Source organism: Sinocyclocheilus rhinocerous, unplaced genomic scaffold (assembly GCF_001515625.1).
Source record: "Sinocyclocheilus rhinocerous isolate Xijiao unplaced genomic scaffold, SAMN03320098_v1.1 scaffold831, whole genome shotgun sequence".
Lineage (NCBI taxonomy): Eukaryota > Metazoa > Chordata > Actinopteri > Cypriniformes > Cyprinidae > Sinocyclocheilus > Sinocyclocheilus rhinocerous.
In genome coordinates, this window is record NW_015641020.1 from 467,050 (window position 1) to 485,716 (window position 18,667).

At 38.0% G+C, this 18,667-nt stretch overlaps 1 protein-coding gene across 4 annotated transcripts in view; it reads left to right on the top strand.

The window, feature by feature from the left end:
* The window catches only part of LOC107753942 (phosphatidylinositol-binding clathrin assembly protein-like), a 57,808-nt gene that overhangs the window by 19,338 nt on the left and 19,803 nt on the right, over positions 1 to 18,667 (top strand). For 3 of the 4 annotated variants that reach the window (XM_016570227.1, XM_016570229.1, XM_016570230.1), the window contains exons 3-11: positions 8,536 to 8,611; positions 8,712 to 8,814; positions 9,016 to 9,109; positions 10,063 to 10,174; positions 12,160 to 12,266; positions 13,704 to 13,745; positions 14,213 to 14,233; positions 16,107 to 16,192; positions 17,354 to 17,489. In XM_016570227.1, the coding sequence (XP_016425713.1) occupies positions 8,536 to 8,611; positions 8,712 to 8,814; positions 9,016 to 9,109; positions 10,063 to 10,174; positions 12,160 to 12,266; positions 13,704 to 13,745; positions 14,213 to 14,233; positions 16,107 to 16,192; positions 17,354 to 17,489 (777 nt within the window). The remainder of the gene's footprint in view (positions 1 to 8,535; positions 8,612 to 8,711; positions 8,815 to 9,015; positions 9,110 to 10,062; positions 10,175 to 12,159; positions 12,267 to 13,703; positions 13,746 to 14,212; positions 14,234 to 16,106; positions 16,193 to 17,353; positions 17,490 to 18,667) is intronic. The other variant, XM_016570228.1, reaches the window with a different exon arrangement.

Below are 18,667 nucleotides of genomic sequence, written 5' to 3' on the forward strand. Positions count from 1 at the left end.
TTTTTTTTTTTTGGCCCATATCAGACACCCTTCTGTGCTGTTACTGTTGAAGATCAACAGCTTGGTCAAATTGACCCTACATGACAAATCACACCTCAGCAGTCACAGTTTTGCTGTTTGTGACCAAGCTTGTATGACACATGGTGACAGTAAAAATTATTCTGAATATGATTCTGAATATGCTGATTTGGTGCCCCAGAATCATATGTTATTATTATCGGTGTTGCTGTGATGCGTTATTTTCAGGATTCTTTGAGGAATAAAAAGTTCAGCATTTACTTGAAATGGAAGTCTTTTGTAACATTATATGTAATTACTGCTACTTATTATAATTTTAATTAATCCTTTTTAAATCAGATTTAAATCAAATGAAGATCCACTTTCTGATTTGAGCCACGTTTAACTGTGATGTCAGAGTATCCTGTTTTGGTACATAACTTAATATATTTGTTTTCATTCTTAGTTTTTGTATTACATAGTCATGGTGGACTGGTAGACAAAATATTTAACTGCTGTTGGACATTTCTGTAGATAATTAATGCATTTTGAAACTACAGTGAAAAACACTAACAAGCATGTTCTGTTAGTGTTGTAGTGGAGTTTGAAAGTGCACAGTTTATGTACAGCAACAAGAATTAGATAGTTCTATACAGGCACAAACACAGTCCACTAATGATTAACAGTGGATAGGTGAGAATATGACACACACACACACACACACAAATGATATATACAGTTAGGATGTGACCTAGATGTGCACATGGACCCCTTAATTTATTGCTCCTACATGAGCTCCTCTAGAAACGCACACACGTTTACCTAGCTACAGTATCTAAATGAGGACGTACCAAATACTTATTCTCTTTCTATGTAAAGCTAATTGTACACTACTTAGAAACAAAAACTTTTTGCATTTTTTGAATTAAAACACATTCATAAGTCATTTTCACATTCACCTTTGAGCATTTCTCTAAAGGACATTTTGTCAGTTTAGATAACTTTAACTTGAAGTTAATTCAGCTCTAAGAGATTAAGTTCAGTGAAGGATTCGTCTGCTTGATTCAGATCAATAACTCATGAGTCACTTGCGTGATACTTTCAAAGAATTGACTCAGGGTCATTTATTTGTTAAGTGGACTACACCATTCACACTATATGTTTGTTTTTAAGTGCAGCCAGTGAAGAAAACAAAAGTCTTTTTTTTCTAGTTTTAAAGTCTATTGTATCGTACCATTGTTCTTTCACAGTACACAGTCCTTTTTATCTCATCACGTTCAATTTAGTCTGCAAGCTCACAACTCGGGTAAAATATAATTACATTTTCTGTGGCGTTGTAGATTCTGCAGGAAACGGTGGCACACGCACACACAAAAACAATGGCAGCGCTAGTGACTCTCACACGCGTCCTTGATCATTCACTTGGGCTATAAAATAAAAAGTCCTTCACTATATGTCCTGAGCTCGCCAGTGTCAGAGATAGATAAAGCGTGCAGGACTGTCCTTCAGCACACCCTGTTCTGCGGCATGACGGGGCACTAATCAGTCAGGGGTGGTTTTTGTTATCAGAGCTGAACGTCTGGTCCAGGTTGAGTCTGGTCTTAATCCTTTACCCAGTTGAAAAACACACGTTTGGTTATCACTGTCTGTTGAGGAGCAGAGACGTTTGTCTTGTCAGCAGTAGCCCTGTGAGAGGGCACAGAAAAGGCCACAGATAAGGTGTTGTTGATAAGGACGTTTCCACATGCGTTTGTGCAAATAGGAGACAAAAAGGGCGATGTCACTCACTGATGGCTCAGATGCAGAACGCACAATTTGCTGTAGTGACGTCACTGGAAGTGTATGTTGTGTAGGGTAGAGATAGAGAGAAGAGTGGGTTGAAGAAACATCTGGGTTAGGATAACTTTAAGGATAAGGACCTTTAAGAGAGAGAGAGAGAAAGGCAAGGGTCAGAAAGAGAATGAGTTGGAATTTTAATCAGCTGGTTCATGTGGGGTCACACAGTGGACAAATTGATTAACCTTGTATGGGGACACCACTACTGCCCCTGCTGTCCATCTAGAACGGTTCATTTTGGATACAGAGGGAAGACTGAGTGGGCGAGCGAGCTAATACTTGAGATAGAGAGACTCTGTGTGTGTGAAAGGGAAGTTCGTTGGATCAGGTTAACACTGGAGGCTCAGATAAAGTTTTGTTTAATCAAGATAGATAACCCCCTGCTGATTGTATTTAAAGAGACTTGCCTCAGTCTGCTGGAAAATGTAAGAACTTATGTCTTTTTGGCTTCGTCATTAACTTCTCTGTCAATACTATTTGAGCTTAATAGCACATAGACAAAACAAACACTTGTTCATATTCAGAAAACACTGGCCAGAAGATTGACTGAAATTAAGATTGAATGGGATATAAACATTGTAGAATTTTTGTCACTTTAAAAGTTGCATCTTTATTTTTAATAATCGCTGGGATCAGGTCATATGTACACAATGCTGAATAGGACAGTCCAGAATTACACACAAGTTCTTAATTTCATATGAAGGTCCACCACTATGCTCCTCATGCCAGAGTCCAGTATCTCTTAAACCTATTTTATTAAATTGTGCTGGTTTAACTTCTCTCAGGAATTAAAGCTCAAAAAACACCAACCAACAATAAATAATTTTGCTTCGGCAAAATGTGCGATTGGTTGATCTACTCACCGTTGTCTCATGCAGCTGTGTCTATAGAAAATCTGAATTAACTATATTTAGTGTAATGGATGTTTCTGGTCTTATTATGCAGTGCATGTTAGTCCAAAGATGAAAAAAAAAGGACTTCGTAAAAATCAAAATTTAAATAACTTTCTCATCTGAAACGTCTTTCTTGATCAGCTGATGTCACATAGACCGCATGGGCTCCTGGATAATATTAATTAATAGCCAAATAGCTGTAGGCATTGTTTCAGGCTATTGCTGTAATTAATGCAGCCTTTCTGAAATCTCGCTGATAGTTAACACAGAAGATTAATGTCAACACAAGACCACCAAAGAGTTTCAGCATTTAAATGTGTTTTTAATGAATCCATGTAAATGTCAGTCTTGAAAATGACTTTTGCTCTGTGAGCGTGAACACGGGTGTTCGGTACGTACTCTGGGATTCTGATGTGTTTCTGAAGAACTACACCGAACAACCTCTGATTCATACAGTACACTTCCAAATGCCGAAATAAGCTGCAATTCAGCCTTGCTGTGTGATGGTTTAAATTAATTTGTTGCTATTTATAAGACCAGAAAGTGCAATGTATAATCCATGGAGTTGTGTCAGTTGCAAGATCTTTCTTTGCTTCATAATTTCAAAGAACATGTAATTGGGCGTAAGACATTGCTTCTGTTTTTCAGACTTCTTTTGTGTCTATTTAAGAAATCCGACTAAATCTGTCAAGTGACATGAAAAATGACTGTATTTTATAATATGCATGTACAGTATACATACAAACATTTATTTGAGTATCCTGTAACATTTGGAAATGCGTCTCAAACTCCACAGGAAAAACAAATGCCGTTCCATGTTGAGTTTAAGGCTTTTCCGACAGCTGTGAAATGGGCTGTTTAACATTCTGGCCATGTGCTGACTCTTTGAGTTCAGGTCTCTACTGTGTGGGATCTGTTTGCATAATGGATGCTGTTTGTGAGTGATGTGTGCTAGGAAAGGTAATTATTACCTTTATGAAACATTCTCTCACTCCCCTGATGACTTCTCCTTCTCTACCCTGCAGGCAGGAATGGCAAATCTGGGCAGAAAACAAACAGCTGCTGCTCAGCAATCAGTAATTCATAAGTAGAGACTTCAGTAATAAACTACATGTGGGAATTGGTGACTGTGACTCACCTTGTTGGATTAGACCATTGACTTTTTTTTTTAGTGGCAGTGACATGAGTCTCCTACACACAGTTAATGGCTAATAGCTGTTCCTCACACTGGTGTGCTGGAGGGTAGTTTTTTATTTTATTGATTCATATTTACATTTTGTATTTACTGTTTTTTTGATGGTGAGATTTTAGGAGCGTGAAACATAGCACTACATCAGCTTTGTATAGTGGGTGAAGATTTTAATTTTTTTTTGATTTGGTCACGCGTTTCTGTTTTTGCTTTTTGGTACGGTCATTTTAGCTCTGAATCAGATGTCATGAAAAGAATGGGTTTTGTGTTTGAAAATAATCGCTATCGAACAATGTGCCTCCTTTCGCTTCCTGTCATTATCTTTTTGTGCTTGCCGTTTTTCTGTAAGCCTTTATTTTTTTCTAACCACCATAATTGCTCAGGCCGTATCCATAGAAACCTCAGAACATGTATGGATCGAGAGAGCGAAGACCAGCAGCCGGCACATTATCAGGGCATCATCATGCATCCTATTTACACATGTTCCCTGCAGGGTTAGCGCTCTTGCGCACCAACCGGCAATTTCACATAGCAGTTCCAGTGCTGTTTCTAGATCAGTTCCCGACTGCACAAACAAAATCAGTGGCTAAAACATGAGCAATCCCTGTTCCCAGATTGCTGATATCTTCCCTCAGCCTGAGCTGCTGTGTTAATAGAAGCTGCTCCCTTTGGGAAAGAAAGCTCCCTGCCAAAGAGCCTCCTGCCTTCATAATAAATGATGCTTCACTCTGACTCTACTTGAGGTTTGTTCTCACATTAATTATTTGCTAAGCAGAGAATGCCGAACCCTTCCTGGCCTATCAATCTATATTTGTCGTCCCTACTGCTGACATCCATTTTGAATAACCTCAGCTATGTAAAAAAAAAAGGCAGGGAGATTGAGGCTTTCATGCAGAGGAGCAGGCAGGCGAATGTGGATTTGCAGACTCCACTGAATTAGTAATCCATATCGATCTACACTCTGGAATGGAGCAATATTCTCTGCAGTTTGGTACACACTGGCTCGGCCATGCGTTTTCCACAAGGTTTCTCTCCAAGGTTAAGCCACAGTACCAGAGAGAGCTAGCTCATGCTTTGCACAGCTGCCGTCCTGGGGATTTTCATCATGGTCTGAATGTGGTACGCCTCACTCTGCTTCTCGTCTGATCCTTAAGGATTTTAGGCTGGTATTTGAGGCACCGGTGCAAATCAGAAGTATGTCAGTAGTTTTCTTTGAGAATGATTGGGAACACACCGTTAGATCAGGGATTTTTGATGACAAGGACCTCTAAATTTGAAAGGAATCCCCTTCCTAAAATATTAAAGGGATAGTTCACCCAAAAATAGATCCCCAGTGTTAGATCACTATTCTGCCATTGTCCTTTTTTGTATATTGTTAAAATGCAGCTGAATTTTTAACGTTTGACTGCACAAATTTTAAAATAGAATGAGGAACCTCACACAAAGCCTCAATCACATGACCAGGGCCACCCCACACCAAGAGCTTCTTTAAGATCAGAGATCATTGATCTTCAAAGAGTGGGTGGCCACTTTCCTTCTATATACACACCAGACTGTCAGCCTACCGTTCAGTGGGTCACCACTCTTGATCCGCCAACTTAAGCAGAGCTCTAGGAATGCAGCATTTTTTTTAGCCTCCCCTTCCTTCAGATGCATTTTAGGACCCTTCTGTGATTTCAGTGACTCTCGACCTTTGAATACTTTTGCCACAGGCTGAAAATGGCCCCTGCCAGGACTATTTCATTCCTCTGTGCCAAGCAGATTTTGCCTGACTGCAGGGCCTGTCACCAGGTCCTCATGCTGGTTCTCCCCTGGGGTAAAACAAGCCTAAGGCTCCATCCCAGTATGTAAAAACTGTTTCCTGCTGACTCTTTTTCTCTGGTGTACTAATTTACGAAATAAGATCAAGGTTACACTTACTGCATTCTGGTTTATACTCCGTGTGGGACTGATAACTTTGTAGTGTATTGTAAAGGACATTGACAAATACAGTTTCTAGGAAACGCAAGTTGTTCTATTCAGATTTACTCACTAATCATTTGTTGACATACCAGCCTATAGTGTGTTGCAAATAGGTACAGGCTGTTTGCTCTTGTAATTAAAGGGGTCCTATTATGCTCTTTTACAAAGTCTTGATTTTGTTTTGGGGGTGTACTAGAACAGGCTCTCATACTAGGTTGTTCGAAAAACACATTATTTTTTACATATTTTACATTATTAAAACACCTCTCTCCTCAGTCTGGCATGAACGGCTCGAATAGTTCCTGTATCAAATGAAAGCCCGCACCATAGCCGCCTGCGAGCTTCAGTGTAAATATTGTCAAAATCAAGTCAATTTGACCGCGATTTAAACCCGCGAATTTTTTTTTTGAAAAGTATAAAATATATCCTTTTGAAGTAGACTTTGAGCTTTGTAACTTTGCAGATCTTTTTTATGCTCTTTTTTTATGCTTTTGATGATGAAGTTGAAAAAGTGAAAAGCATAATAGGACCCCTTTAAAGGGATGCTCCACCCTAAACTGAAAATTCTCTCATCATTTACTCACCCTCATGCTGTCCCAGATGTGCCGTCCCAGTTACTTTATTCTGTGGAGCACAAAGATTTTTTAGAAAAGTAATAAAATAAAAAGATAATTAAATAAAAAGTTGACTCTTCATAACAGTAATCGATACTACCCCAATTGATGAATAAATGTCTGTTGATGCAATGTCAAATGTGTGTGTCAGAATCAGAATCAGAAAGAGCTTTATTGCCAAGTATGCTTGCACATACAAGGAATTTGTTTCCAGCTTCCAGTACACAGAGATAACAACAACACACAGACAATAAAAATAAGATGAGAATAAAAATACATATGTAAATAAAAAAAAAGATTTTTTTAAATAATTTGTATGTACATTTGTGCTTTAAGTGAAAGTGAAAGTGACGTGACATGTGGCCAAGTATGGTGACCCATACTAGGAATTAGTGCTCTGCATTTATCCCATCCTTAGTGCACACACACAGCAGTGAACACACACACACTGTGAACACACACCCGGAGCAGTGGGCAGCCATTTATGCTGCGGCGCCCGGGGAGCAGTTGGGGGTTCGGTGCCTTGCTCAAGGGCACCTCAGTCGTGGTATTGAAGGTGGGAGAGAGCGCTGTACATTCACTCCCCCCACCTACAATCCCTGCCGGTACGAGATTCGAACCCGCAACCTTTGGGTTACGAGTCCGACTCTCTAACCATTAGGCCACGACTTTAGATGATGGAGTAGGAATAGAATAGAGTGAGATGCAGGGATGTACTGTGTGTGTGTGTGTGTGTGTGTGTGTGTGTGTGTGTGTGTGTGTGTGTGTGTGTGTGTGTTGTGTGTGTGTGTGTGTGTGTGTGTGTGTGTGTGTGTGTGTGAAAAATACTAATATTTTAAACTTTTTAAACCATAAACCAAAGTCGCACATGAGAGTTTGTGTGAATTAAACGTCAGCATGTTGTGATGCATCAACTTTGAGAGCCCCACCTCACAGAAATTGATTATTTTTCTAAATATCTTTGTGTTCATCTGAAAAAAGTAATTCATATACATCTGGCACAGCATAAGTAAATAATGAGATTATTTTCATTAATTTTCATTTTTGGGCGGAGCATCCTTTTAACAACTGTGTTCAAGATGCACATAATCAGTAAAGTTTAAAGTAAGCATGAAATTAAAAATCACCATCCTATTTGCTAAATGCATATTATTGATATTATTGTGAATGATTCATCCAGCATACATGCTTTTCTAAAATATTTTTTTGACCTCATAATTTTTAATAAAAAAATCGTAACTTGATCATCTGGTGAAACTACATATTTCTCTTTGGTGATGTATGCCAGACTTCTCTAATTATTTAGTCAGTTTAAATCCTGTCCTTTTCTTTCAATCGACTGCAAGCATTCAGGTCTGCCTCAATCCAATCATAACCGAGCCCCAATCCTACAAAAGAATGTTTCACTCAAATGGGCATCACAATACGGCAGAAAATATCTTTCTCTACTTTAGTTAGATCAAGAATGAGTGGGCAGAACTTTGTGTGCGATATAGTCACTAAATGAGATGTAATCACTTGCATAGTCACTTACTTCATTTTCTAATCTCAGAATATGATTTTTGTGATCAGATCACAAAAGAGTTTGATTGGTTTTGAGGTCGGTGTATAGGTTCTGTTTTCCTGTCATGTATGTCATGACATGCATGAATGCATCCTAGTAGCATGCTAGTAGTAGTATAAATCTACTGCATTCCCAAAACTCCCATCATGTCCGTTCTCAACAGCATCCAGAACACTGTGTGCTTCTCTTTGCTCTGTTTCTCAGCCTACAGCTGTGTGAGCTGGTGGGATGGGGCTGGATGGAGGAGGGGAGCTGCAGCAGACATACTTGGCAGCTCAAAGAGAACTCAGAAGAGTCTGGTCTTGTATACAGGTCTAGATTTCACACAGTGTACTGCAAATTCAGCAGCGGGGAGTTTCCGCACGTCAGGGATGAAGTCGCTCCCGCATTCTGACAGATTAAGAGCTGCAGAATCACATCTAGTATATGACTTTATATTTTGGTGTCAGCATTTTGATTATCTTTTCTCTGTACCCGCAGCGTTTCATTCAGTATCTGGCCTCAAGAAACACGCTCTTCAATCTGAACAATTTCCTTGATAAAGGTGCATTGCAAGGTAAGAAACATGAACACCTTTCCTGTCTCTAAAGCATTGTACGCACACACACACACACACACACACACACTGATGATAAACCCCTCGATCTTTCCCTCAGGCTATGACATGTCCACGTTCATCAGACGGTACAGCAGATATCTCAATGAAAAAGCCCTTTCCTATAGGCTGGTGGCTGTGGACTTTACCAAGATGAAGAGAGGGTGGGTAAACCTCAGTTCTGCCTCTGTAATATTGTCTGCCTAGAGTCAAGATTGTGTTCAAACACCTTGTCTCAGCAGGACACAATCAAATCAGGCTAGCTCATTACTCAAGTTGTTTTTAAAAGCTGATTAAGTAGCTGATTTTTTAAGCGCTAAATAAGTGGTGAGTTCTGATTGTTTGTTTATCTGTTTGTGGTGCAGTATTGATGGAGTCATGCGTACCATGAACACAGAGAAGCTGATCAAAACGTTGCCTATCATTCAAAACCAGCTGGACGCGCTGCTGGATTTCCAGGTTTGTGATGAAGATCATGCATGTATGATTTAAAGCTTCCCAATTATTCAAATCCAATCAGAATGTATTTATTTGTTTTTATATAATTGATGTTATCTTGTCTTTATTTTTTACTGGCTAAACCTCCAATTTAAGAAAAAAAAACATTCATATACTATTGCAAGTTTGGGGTCGGAAGGATTTTTTAAATGTATTTGGAAGAAGTCTCTTATGCTCACCATGACTGCATTTATTTAATACAAAAATACAATAAAAACTGTAATGTTGTTATATATTATTAAAATTTAAAAACAACTGTTTCCTGTTTTAAGGACAGCTTCATTTTTAGCAGTTATTCAGTCTTCAGTGTTGCATGATCCTTCAGAAATCATTATAACATCATCTGATCTGGTGCTCAAGTAACATTTTTTATTATTATCAATGTTGAAACAGTTGTGTAAACCTTGATCCAGTTTAATTTCTTGCATTTTTTTTTTCTGAATGCTTTGACAAATAGAAAGTTCAAAAGAATAGCATTTAAGTTAAAACTAATCCTTTTGTTACATTATACATGTCTTTACTATGAATTTGATCTGTTTAATTCACCCTTGCTATGAATAAAAATATTAATTTCTTTAAAAAAAATTAAATAAATCTTACCAAATCTTATTTTAAACAGTAGTGTGTATGTAAACAATTTAAAGTGTGCTGATGAAATGCAAGAACATTTACAGTATGAAAATTCCCTTATTCCTTTCTTTTAATGAAAGTAATTCAGCTTGGATAGATTTAGTGCAGATTATTTGACTGTGTCTGTGATTGAAGTGATAATCAGTTCCCCTAAAATCAAGTAGGCTTGGTGACCCCTAAGCCCCAGGATGGAAAACCCTATTTTAACAGATCAACATTGATGTTGATTCAGTCCAGGCTATTTGGTATAATGTGTACTCTCTCCTGTGGATGTGTGTCCGTAGGCTAACCCTAATGAGCTGACTAACGGAGTGATCAACGCTGCCTTCATGCTGCTCTTCAAAGACTCCATCCGTCTGTTTGCTGCCTATAATGAGGGTGTTATCAACCTGCTGGGTAAGAGTAATCCACTCCCTCTCACTCTGGAGAGCATCCTATTCGCACACTCTACTTTAGGGGTTACTGCTTTCTGAGCAAAGAACAGTGCAGTTGAACCACAAGAGCTCAGGTCTTCCAGTACGTTATACAAATTAATCAATAGTTTGAGATACTTTTATCCAAAATAAACTGCATCTGTGTAGCACAAATCAGTCCTGTTGTTGGTAGAAAATGTTGTCTATATTTTGAAAATTGGTGGGACCATATTATATACATCTGCTGTCCAATAGGCCTCTCCAGACTAAAACACAAGTTTTTGTTAATGGATGAAGATCCTTTTTATGCCTTTTTTGTTCCAGAGCCCAATATCTTGGAAGCATATTTGATGCTTCTAACTTTAGCTTGTTCATTTTCAGTTGATTCTTATGAAAAGATTGTGATAAAGTGAGGCCAGATATAGTTTTAAATTGATGAAAGACTAGCTTTCCAAAACATTTTGTACATTTTGTTTTTATTTGTTGTCTACAGCATATAGTTTAGTTATATACTTTTACTATTTTTCACTTGTTTCTTCCCCTGAATATAGCCACGGTTGCAGGCATGGCGCTAAATTATAAGCATGCAAACAAATATTACTGAAGCAACTCCCTCTGGTTAAAAGTTGTGTTCTTGAATCTCATGAGGAGTTGACTTTGTGCTCACACATTCAGAGCAACACAGTGTTGGATCCTTGTGCTTTGTCCTATCTTTGACCTGATGTTGCACTTCACATCCAGTGTGTGACCCCTTAATAGTCTAGCAGAAATTAGGCTTTAATTCCTCTTCAGCTATTGCTGATTTTTACTCTGTTTGAGCACTAATTATTCAGTCGTTGAGTCATTCATTTTTCCATGATTTTTATTGTTGTATTTTTTTATGTTGTGACATACGGCCGTTTAGGTTGATGGTCTAAAAATGCATTACCGTGCGTTCACACCGCTGCCGTCGAGAGCGTCAAAGTGGCCGGAAGTCATTCATTTTTAATGTGAGCCGGCGACTTGGACGTTGAGGGCGTCGAGGAGAGTTGAAATCAGGTCAACTTTATGGTAATGAGCTATGACGCGGTTCGGCGGCAACCAATCGGAACGTAGAAGTCCACCGCTTGAGAGGATTCCAGAGAACGCAGTCCTGTAAACTTTGGTTTCGACCACATTAGTTCCCAAGCAAAATGGAGGACAGGTTGATTGGCGGGTTTCCCAATAATCTATGACATGTCCCTGTTTGCGTACAGGGACATAAATAAAAAAAATGATGCGTGGACCAAGGTGTCTGAGATTGTTGGTGTTCCTGGTGAGTTGCTGATGTGCATTAACGTTATAGGAATAATAATCTAATGATATAATAAATAATAGTATAATAGTCCCAGTTCACTTTTAAACCTTTAAATCAATTTTCCTGATTATACTTACATTAAGTAATGTATATACCTGATTATACTTACTTAAGTAACATTTTCAATGCAGGACCTTTACTTGTATCAGAGTATTTTTACAGTGTGGTATTAGTGCTTTATACATTATGAGGTAAAGGATCTTAATACTTCGTCCACAACAATATTTAATGAGGTTAACTTAACGTTACCCTCCTTGTGGTCAGTCTGCACAAGATCAACAAGCGTGTTTGCTTTGCGACCCCTTTAAATACAAGATAAGCATTCGATCTACGTCAGAGCGTCCACGAATCTTTCCACAGCGTTGTTGGCAGGGCGGCCAGAGCTTTTTTTGACGCTCTCGACGGCGGCGGTGTGAACGCACAATTAGAGTGCTAGCTGTCCTTGAGCGAACCATTACAGCAGCTTTTATATGCCCCTGTCTCTTTCAGACAGCCCAGAGTGTTTTGACAGTCCTCTGATGGGTAATTGCAGTCTTTATCTGTTTGAGCTTCTCTGCTAATCGTTCTGTTCTCCTCATCTCTCTCTCTCTCTCTCTCTCTTTCTCTCTATATCTCTTGTCCTGCTGTTTCAGAGAAATACTTTGATATGAAGAAAAACCAGTGTAAAGATGCTCTGGACATCTATAAGAAGTTTCTGTACAGGATGAGCAAGCTGTCAGAGTTTCTTAAAGTGGCTGAGGTACCAGTGCAATACACACACACACACACACACACAGTGTTTCGATATGACAGGTCTGAGATTAGGTCACAGGTTCAACGACCCCTCTGCTCCAACAATTTCTCTCTCTCTCATATCTCTCCATCCCACAATGCTCTGGCATTCATCTTCCCTGGATTGATGCATGCACGGATGCCATATATTTAGTGTTCTGGCACTGCAATGCATTGCACAGTCCTCATGGAATGAGTCCATAAACATATACATGTGCCTCTTCTGCCAGAAGTGATTCGGATAGCACTAAGTTTCATCCTTTGTTTGAATCGAGGTTAAACTGACCTCTGTTGTAGTTTTTCTAAAATATTGCAATGGCTAAAAAGAGACCGAAATCAGCATTATAACATCAGTCTGTTGATTGAGGGTCTCATTGGGTGCAGTTGTACACCATGTACAATTGTTTGTTTATTAACTTACGCATTACCTGACATAAACTACCGTTCAGAAGTTTGGGGTTTATAAGATTTATTTTTTAAGAATTAATACTTTTATTCAGCAAAGACACATTCATTTTTATCAAAAGTGGCAGTAAATACATATATAATGTTACCAAAGATTTCTATTTGCAAATTAATGTTATAAAAAAATCTATTTCAAATAAATGCTGTTCTGTTGAACTTTCTACAAATGTCATGGTTTCCACAAAAATATTAAGCAGCACAACTGCTTTCAACATTGATAATACAAAGAAATGTTTCTTGAGCACCAAATCAGCATATTGGAGTGATTCTGAAAGATCGTGTGACTCTGAAGACTGGAGTAATGGCCGCTGAAAATTCATCTTTGCCATCACAGAAATAAATTACATTTTAAAATATATTAGAACAGAAAACAGTTGTAATAATTTGTAAGTTGTAATAATTTTTCACAATCTCTTTCAAAAACAATTTGATCAATTTGACAAAAAACGACCCCATATTTTTGAATGGTACTGTACATGCGAAAATTAACCCCCAGCTATCTCCACAACTATATAAATACAATTTTTTATTCAGTTATCATGAATGACTATATAAACTATGGAAAATCTATGCAAAGTTATAGCTCCAAAGTGTGGGGCAGTGTACCTCACTAAGACTGCTTTATACAGTGTGGAAAGAACTGTTTCTCTCCTGTTATTCTTCCTGTAGCCGTTGACGGCTGTCTTTCAAAAATAGTTTTTGAATGTTAACCACTCCACACGCCACAGTCAGCCGTGTGAGACATTATCAATGTCTGTGTCCGTTCCCATTGATCCTCCGTGGCTCTCGGCATGCCACACCTCTGTTATTTTTATTTCTTTCATTTTTAGTCATTGCATGAGGTAATGATCCTTCATGTTTGTTCTTTTTCTGATTCCTCCTCCCTCCCCTCGTTTGTTTGTTTGTTTACCGTTTTTGTTTTGTTTTGTTTATGACACAGCAAGTTGGGATTGATCAGGGTGACATCCCAGATCTCACTCAGGTCAGTGTACATTTCATCTTCACTTTCTGTTTCTCCTCTACTTCCTCACTACGCTGCTGCTGTCGTCCATCGTACCACCGCTCTCCCTTCCTTCTTTTCTCTCTGTGTTCCACCTGTCCTCGTCCTCTCTTGTTGTCTTACATGCTGTTTTTGTACCCATGCTCACTGTTTTTTGGACGTCCTGTCTCCTGTCCTTTCTCCTGTTTGGTTTAAAAAGTCAGACTTAATATTAATAGCGTCAAGACTTGTGGTAGAGCTTGATAGAAGTTACCAAACACTCCTCTCTCTGTTTAGTTCCCTCTCAAATGTGTTTAGTGATGATCACACTATTTCAGTATGATTTTGTGGAGACATCAAATTTGATGTCTTTGTATGAGTGTTGACATTGAGTGTTGAGTGGGGTTAACACTATATTGAATGAGAGGTTTATTCCCCTGCCGTAACACATTGTTTATTGTTCCTTTCAGACGACTAGAGGATCTTACCTTGTAGGTGGTGGGTTATATGCACTGCTTGTATTTGACATAACCTGTGCTACTACTAGTGCTGGGTGATATATCAAATATTGACAACATATTCAATTTTTTGTTTGTTAAAAATTAGCCAGCATTGTTAATATTGCAATAATTTTTATTTGGCCATCCAATTTGACCAGTTTTGCACTGACTATAAATGCAGTAATATTTTACAATTGTAACGAAAATATTTGCTATTTAAACCAGGGGCATATGACAATTAAAACTGACATGTCTGATTAAACACATAAACATAAAACTAAAATAATGTTTCTGTGAAAAATATGAGGATAAATATTATAATTTAATAATATATATTGTTGCATTGTTCCATATAATTATATAACATATATTATGTAATAATGATTCTATAAAAATCAATGTTCATTTAATGAAAAACATTCTTAAAACATGCTTTTAGTTATTTATTTTTAACTACATTTTACTGTATTTTGAGTCAGAATCTTGGTTTAGTCAATGATTATTCCTTAAATTAAAAGTAATTTTAGAGCAAATACATACTGTGTATGTTGAGATCAAATATCATCAAAAAGTAAATATTGAGGTCATTTTTTTAGCTATATCTCTCAGCCCTGGTTTGTTTCTGACTGCATCAGCGGATTCATCCCTTTAAAACCAGGCTAACTGATTGAATGTGGCCTCTGCCTCGTCACTTTGCTGGCATGGCTGTTCATCGCTTTTTCTGCTGATCTGAGACCAGTGAGAAAACTGCCCAGCGGTCTTACGTTTGTAAGCCTGAAGTATTCATATAACCTCGCTTTGTCCTTTGTGTAGCCGCACGCACATCTATAATGTAGCCACTTAATCAAAAGCCTGTTCATGCCGTGTCTTCTCTGAGGAAATCAAATCAGACAGGAAAGGAGCAAATTAAAAGCTGTTACACTTTCATCTTTCTTTTTTATCTCACTTCTGTGAAAGGTAATACATTTTCCCGCTTAGCCCGAAATGTTCATTTTTAGTTCTATTTGAATTGTAGACTGCTGCATATGTGTTTTTCCCCTCTCTTTTGGCTTCTGTTTTCTGTGGAATGGATTAGACCCAATCTGCCCTCTCAGCGATGTGGAGAAAAAGCCAACCTAGATCAGATCCAGACATGTTGGCCAGCGCTGCCAGCTAGGCTCAGTCGAAGAGCTTACCTTACCCTTAGTCCATAAGAGCAGTTTTATCATGGGTTGTCTGTTCTGGAAACTTGGCACAAAGCACCTGCTCTTTTCACCAACCATGAGCTGTGAGCTTGTGCTAACATTTGCTCTCATTTGAATGAAGCAGCACGGGATGTGTGTGTGCTCTTAGGTGCTAACATACACATCCCGTGTTTGCTGATCTGGGACCTGTGTAATGCTTCCTCTTGTAGTTGTTAAGATAATTATTTTCAAAAGAAACAAATCCTAGATCGATATAAAGGGCTCAGAGAAAGGTTTTTAGCTAGATTTGCGACTCAACACAAGAAATTCTCACAGAAACCCCAAAGTACTAGTTCCAAAAGCCAGTGTAAATTGTTTAATGTCATGGTCCAATACTGAGATATATCAGTGACCTCATGAGTCTGTCATGCGTTTGAGGTTTGGATCTTCCACTGTGCATGTCACTTCCTCTCTTTCGAATTTGTACTCTTCCTCTCTCTTGTTTTTTTGTGCTTGTTTATGCTTTGCCTGTACGCCTCTTACTAAAAGCTTAAAGCATGCTCCTGTTATTATTTGCTGAAACTCAGGTGGATCGAGTGGGTGTGTGTGTGTGTAAGTGTGTTTGACCGTGTGAGTGTGTCTTCTTTAAACTGGTGCTGTATGTTCTCATTGAGTTCTTGACTCGTCTCTTTCTCCTGCAGGCTCCCAGCAGTCTCCTGGAGGCTCTTGAGCAGCACCTGGCCTCTTTGGAGGGAAAGAAAACCAAGGAGCTCTCCGCTGACAACAGGTTTGAAATCCTACATATCCAAACAATCCAGCATCACTCTGTACAGCCCTGTTTGGGCATATATCTGTGAAGTCATTCTTCTCCTTTTTCATTTTTGTCCATCCATTGAAATTGAGTGGTTTAATCCAAATCTTCAGAAAAAAAAGTTTGCATTACACGATGAACAAATTTAATTTAGGCTTTTATTCACATATAAACATTGATCAACACACATACATAGTTCATCAGATATTGTAAACAGACGCTCAACCAATGAGGTCCGTTCTCACATGTCAGGCAAGCAAGGTAGTTGATCTTCCATGTTTACCATATTAATCAGTGAATGGACCATTTCCATTCTGCATTTCCATCAGCGGGGCAAAGTAATGACGTTGAACAGAGAAAAAACTTTTTTTATTTAATTATTTAATTAATCTCTCTCTCGCTCTCTCTCTCCATTTATTTATTTAAATCTTTTGTGCAATTATTACTAGTTTTATATGAGTCTTTGTTTCATGCATTTTTGTTACAGTGTGTTTGCATATTTAAAATGACAAATGATCCTCTGCTGAAATTCCAAATAAAAACATTTTAACACGGAAAACATTCACTGACATTAATACATACATTCATGTAAAAAAAACTGTAAAATGTACAATTTTCTTGGTATCCCTGTTCATGCATATTTGTATCCACTGCCATTACTTTGACCCACTGATGATCATAAATATGAAAAAAAAACATCATGTGACTAGGGAAGATTGAGTAGTGGGCTGGTTAAAAAATTTAGCATGGTGGTCCTCATAGTGGGCAACCCATTTTGTGTAATATAAAACAACTTTTATTAGGCTAATGACATATCATTCATCTCATGTGAGTGTACTTTTTTTAATTAATTTTTTTATTACATATACCTGTTTTATTGTTTTGAAGATTATGCAAAAAATATATAGTCAAATGCAAGTTGCTGTATAAAACCTCTTAACAGCACTTTACTTCACAAGCCATATGCTGAAGCAGTTGATACAGCAACAACAAACCATCAGCAAGAGATTTATATATAGCCACATACTGTAAGATAAGACTTTATTGTCTAATGAACAGTGCTATATTTATCAGCTCTTAAATAAAGAACTGATAGAGAAATCTCACTTCTGTGTTTATCTGTGTTTTTGTTTGTAGAGCCAACACTCTGTCCAATGCGGTGTCGTCCCTGTCCAACACGGGCATGTCCTTCTCCTTCTCATCCAGCAGGATGGACGAGAAGGAGAAACAGCAGGCCCTGGAGGAGGAGCAAGCCCGTCTGCAAGCTCTCAAGGTGGGTTACAATCGATCCTATTATGTTCTGTGAATGAACATGTTTTGATTGCTAATTAAGTTTGAAGTGTAGACAGGAAGTGATGTTAGCCCTTGGTTCTGTGTAGAATATAAAGAGCATATAGAGCAAAGGCATATCCCAGCTCCACCCAGAGAAGTTTTTTGCAATTGAGATTTGGCTGCTGTTTTGGGAACATTTTGTTCTACACATACAAGTGTATGTGTGTTTACATAATACGCCCTTGTACTGTACCTTTAATGATTAGCCTCCAGCAGTAAGTGGTCAGCGGGGTTAATCAAACTTCTCTGTTCCCATCAGGATGTACTGTCATACCTTGTGGGACACAAATACTCACACCAAAACGCACACAAACTGAATGACACACACGTCAGTTGTGTGGAATGTATCCTCAGATGCACCGTGGCTCTGTATCTGAATAGTTCAAACATTCAAAGCAATTTCGAAGTCCCAACACCAAAGTATTTACACAGCTCATGTTCGGATAAGTTTGTGTGAAATTGAACTGGTGTTTCTTTGTGATTGTGGTCCCAACACTCCTGGAGGGGCACGCACAGAGTTTTAGAGCGCTATCACTTTCTTTTTCTATGTTTTCTTTTCTTCCCACATTTTCTTGTTGCTGTAAAGGGCATAGAAACAGGCATAGAACCTTGCCATGTCGCAGCCTATTTCCTCTCACTTTAGAAACTAGAATCTAGGACTGCGTGGTATGAGCAAAAAAATCTAATTGTGATTTTTCTGATTAGAAATTACATTTTAAAATGTGATTTTAAAGTAAATTAAAAAGAAGCTTCAGGTTTGCTTGTTTATAGGGCTACACAATTTGGCCCCAAATGTTGTGATTTATCTATCGGTATGTCTATAATAATAACAATAATAATAATAATTTACGCATTTAATCATATAATAATTATATCTATAAAATTATACACAATAATAATAATAATTGTTGTTGTTATGATTGTTGCCAAATAAAAATAATAAAATAAGAAATTTTACTATTGATATATTTCACTGTAAAGGAGAAAATAGGAAAATAATATAATAACTTTAGAGTGCAACTGTAAAATTTTAATGACTAATATTTATCACTGTCTTAATTCATTTTCAAATAGTAAACCTTCAAGGTTTTTTTTTTTTTTTGGCAGAAAACCCCAGGT